Source organism: Sinocyclocheilus anshuiensis, unplaced genomic scaffold (assembly GCF_001515605.1).
Source record: "Sinocyclocheilus anshuiensis isolate Anshui unplaced genomic scaffold, SAMN03320099.WGS_v1.1 scaffold659, whole genome shotgun sequence".
Lineage (NCBI taxonomy): Eukaryota > Metazoa > Chordata > Actinopteri > Cypriniformes > Cyprinidae > Sinocyclocheilus > Sinocyclocheilus anshuiensis.
In genome coordinates this window covers 1,155,034-1,157,523 of record NW_015549698.1, presented here as the reverse complement: position 1 = coordinate 1,157,523, position 2,490 = coordinate 1,155,034, and the positions used below count along the sequence as shown (strand labels likewise).

At 37.6% G+C, this 2,490-nt stretch overlaps 1 protein-coding gene across 1 annotated transcript in view; it reads right to left on the bottom strand.

Moving 5' to 3' along the window:
- The window catches only part of LOC107660523 (protein leg1a-like), a 14,878-nt gene that overhangs the window by 2,953 nt on the left and 9,435 nt on the right, over positions 1-2,490 (bottom strand). The window contains exon 2 of the mRNA XM_016449846.1: positions 625-809. Within this exon, the coding sequence (XP_016305332.1) occupies positions 625-809 (185 nt within the window). The remainder of the gene's footprint in view (positions 1-624; positions 810-2,490) is intronic.

Here is a 2,490-nt window from a genome sequence, read left to right as displayed (position 1 = left end):
TACAGGTTTGGAACGACATGAGGGTGAGTAATTAATGACAGAATTTTCATTTTTGGATGAACTATCCCTTTAAGACTGGTTTTGTGCTCCAGGGTCACAAATGTGTTTGAACTAGTTTGAAAAAACCTTTTGCACAAAGAACTAAACATGGTCAGTATCACAAATTTGCTGACATCCCATTAGTGACCTAGATATTAGAGACTAGTGAATCTAGTATTCTTCATTTTATGTCATAAATATATTGATTTGTCATTGAACTGCGATATGGTCTGAGACCTTTGGAGCCCAGACACTGTGACTGATTTCCATTTCTTTAAAATTTTTTGTTTTTGGAGTTCACATGTCGACATAGTCTTGTGGTGTCTGTGTACAAATATTCCACATGTGCATGCATGATAATTGCTCTTGCTGCTTGACACTGTATTGTATTTAGTCTGTAGTGTTTGTTACAGAAGCTGTCTTCTTGAGTAAACTCTTGTCACTTTGAAAAAAAAAAGCATCTGCTTAATGAACAAACATAGGGTGAATTCAGTTAATTAGGACATGTTTTCCCAGTCATCTCAATGGTAAAAAGTGTCCCATTTGACCTGAATTCAACCTAAATGTGCATCTATCGACAGTAACTTGAAAAAATGTTTCCCACTTAGTCATGGCATCAGGATATTTGGTGGAACAGTGTGTGAAGCTGGAGCAGTAATCTGGAGCCACCTCTGCTGGAGCCTGGATGTGCAGCTGAATCTCACCCTTCTCAACTACAGCTGTCTGAACTGCTGCCAGGAAGGGAAGCACAGACATGTAGTAGTTCATACCTAGAGAAAAGAAAAGACAGCATGCTTCACTTTACTTCTATCTAGTGGTGCATATATAGAGCTGCACTTGCATGCATACCAGCTCTGAGGAGAGATGCAAACCGCTTCTGAACTTTCCAATCCACAGGTGTTGCTGCTGCCAGGGCTTGGGTCAGTCAGCCCATACGTGCCATTTTTCCCGGACGCGTCCTTGCCAGGATTTGTTTTGGCTTTGTTTTCATGCTTGCTGAAGGTAATGATCGAAAAGTAGCTTGACCGATAACATGCAGGCATTGTACATAATGGACCAATCATGGTGTGTGTGAGAAGGTGGGATCTACGGTCAAAGCGATGCAATTACACGCACATAAGATGTGTGTTTGACTTAAAAGCAGCATGGCTCAGATCAATCAGTGTTTGACATCGAAGTACCTCGAGAGCATTTCGAAAGCATAAGGAACCGTCTGAATGGTAGTTTGATGTCATACACCGATCGGTCTGCACATGCAAACAAAGCCAAAACCTAGATATTTTAGGCAATATAGAAATCCTGGCCAGGACGCGTCCGGGAAAAATGGCACGTATGGTCACCCTATTTTATCAATTCATGAGTTGGTGTTGGAGTAGTGCCAAATGCTGCTGTTTGAGCTACAGGAACTTTTAGGACCTCTTGGCACTAATTTTTTTAAAGTTTAAGCGTGCCATTCAACAACGTCAACAGCTGGAGGATGGAGCCTGGACTTCAGTGTTGGTCTATCTGTCCGTTTTCAATGTTTGTGGAGTTAGCAATATATAAACTGTAAGTATATATGGGAAATGTTTCGTTAGTGACAATTTTAGGTACTTTTGAACCTTTCTAAACAGTGCTACACATATAAAAACTAAATGTTATGGAATAACGCCCAAAAAAGTGTGCTTACTTGTAGAAAAAAGGGTGTTCGGTAGTGATGCTCCTTAAAGTTACACACAGATTTTTCAGATTTTTGAACACATTTGAACACTCAAAATGAAGAGACCTATCTACTCACACCTTGCATGAGATAGGGGGACACAGGAATATTTCCTGATCATAAATGTAGGGGTGTAGTTAAAATCTGTCTCAGCTAATGGACTAAAACATACTGTTTCGGTAGTGACATGAAAATGCAGAACACTTTTTTTTTTTTTTTTTTACATAATTTACAAAGAAAATATAAAATATAGTATTTTTTTTAACTTCACTTTTTAAACGAATTAAAAAGATACTTTTAAAAGCAACAATGGAAACAAATACAAAAATTATTTCAATATCATTTTCATGAGTTGAAATTTAGGGGTTAGGGTTCGGGACAGCCACCTCCCAATCGAAAGTACCCAATAAATGATGATTTTATATATATTAAGCTTACTAATATTTTAAATATTATTGTGAGTTTCGATAGATAATAGAAGGATCTTAGTAAACATCTAAGATTTGAATACTTAAATGCTTTTTAAATGTGTTTTTCGGTTGTGGGACAGCAGTTTGGACCAGTTCTGTAGAATGACCCATATAAACGGTTGGTAACACTTTATTTCGATAGTCCACTTTAGACATTCTATTAACAGTAAGTAACTTTGCAACTACATGTCAACTAGCAGTTAGTAGAGTATTAGTAGACTGTCTGCTTAATATCTTCTAACACTTTCTTTGTCAACTTATTCTACTAACCCTAAACCTACC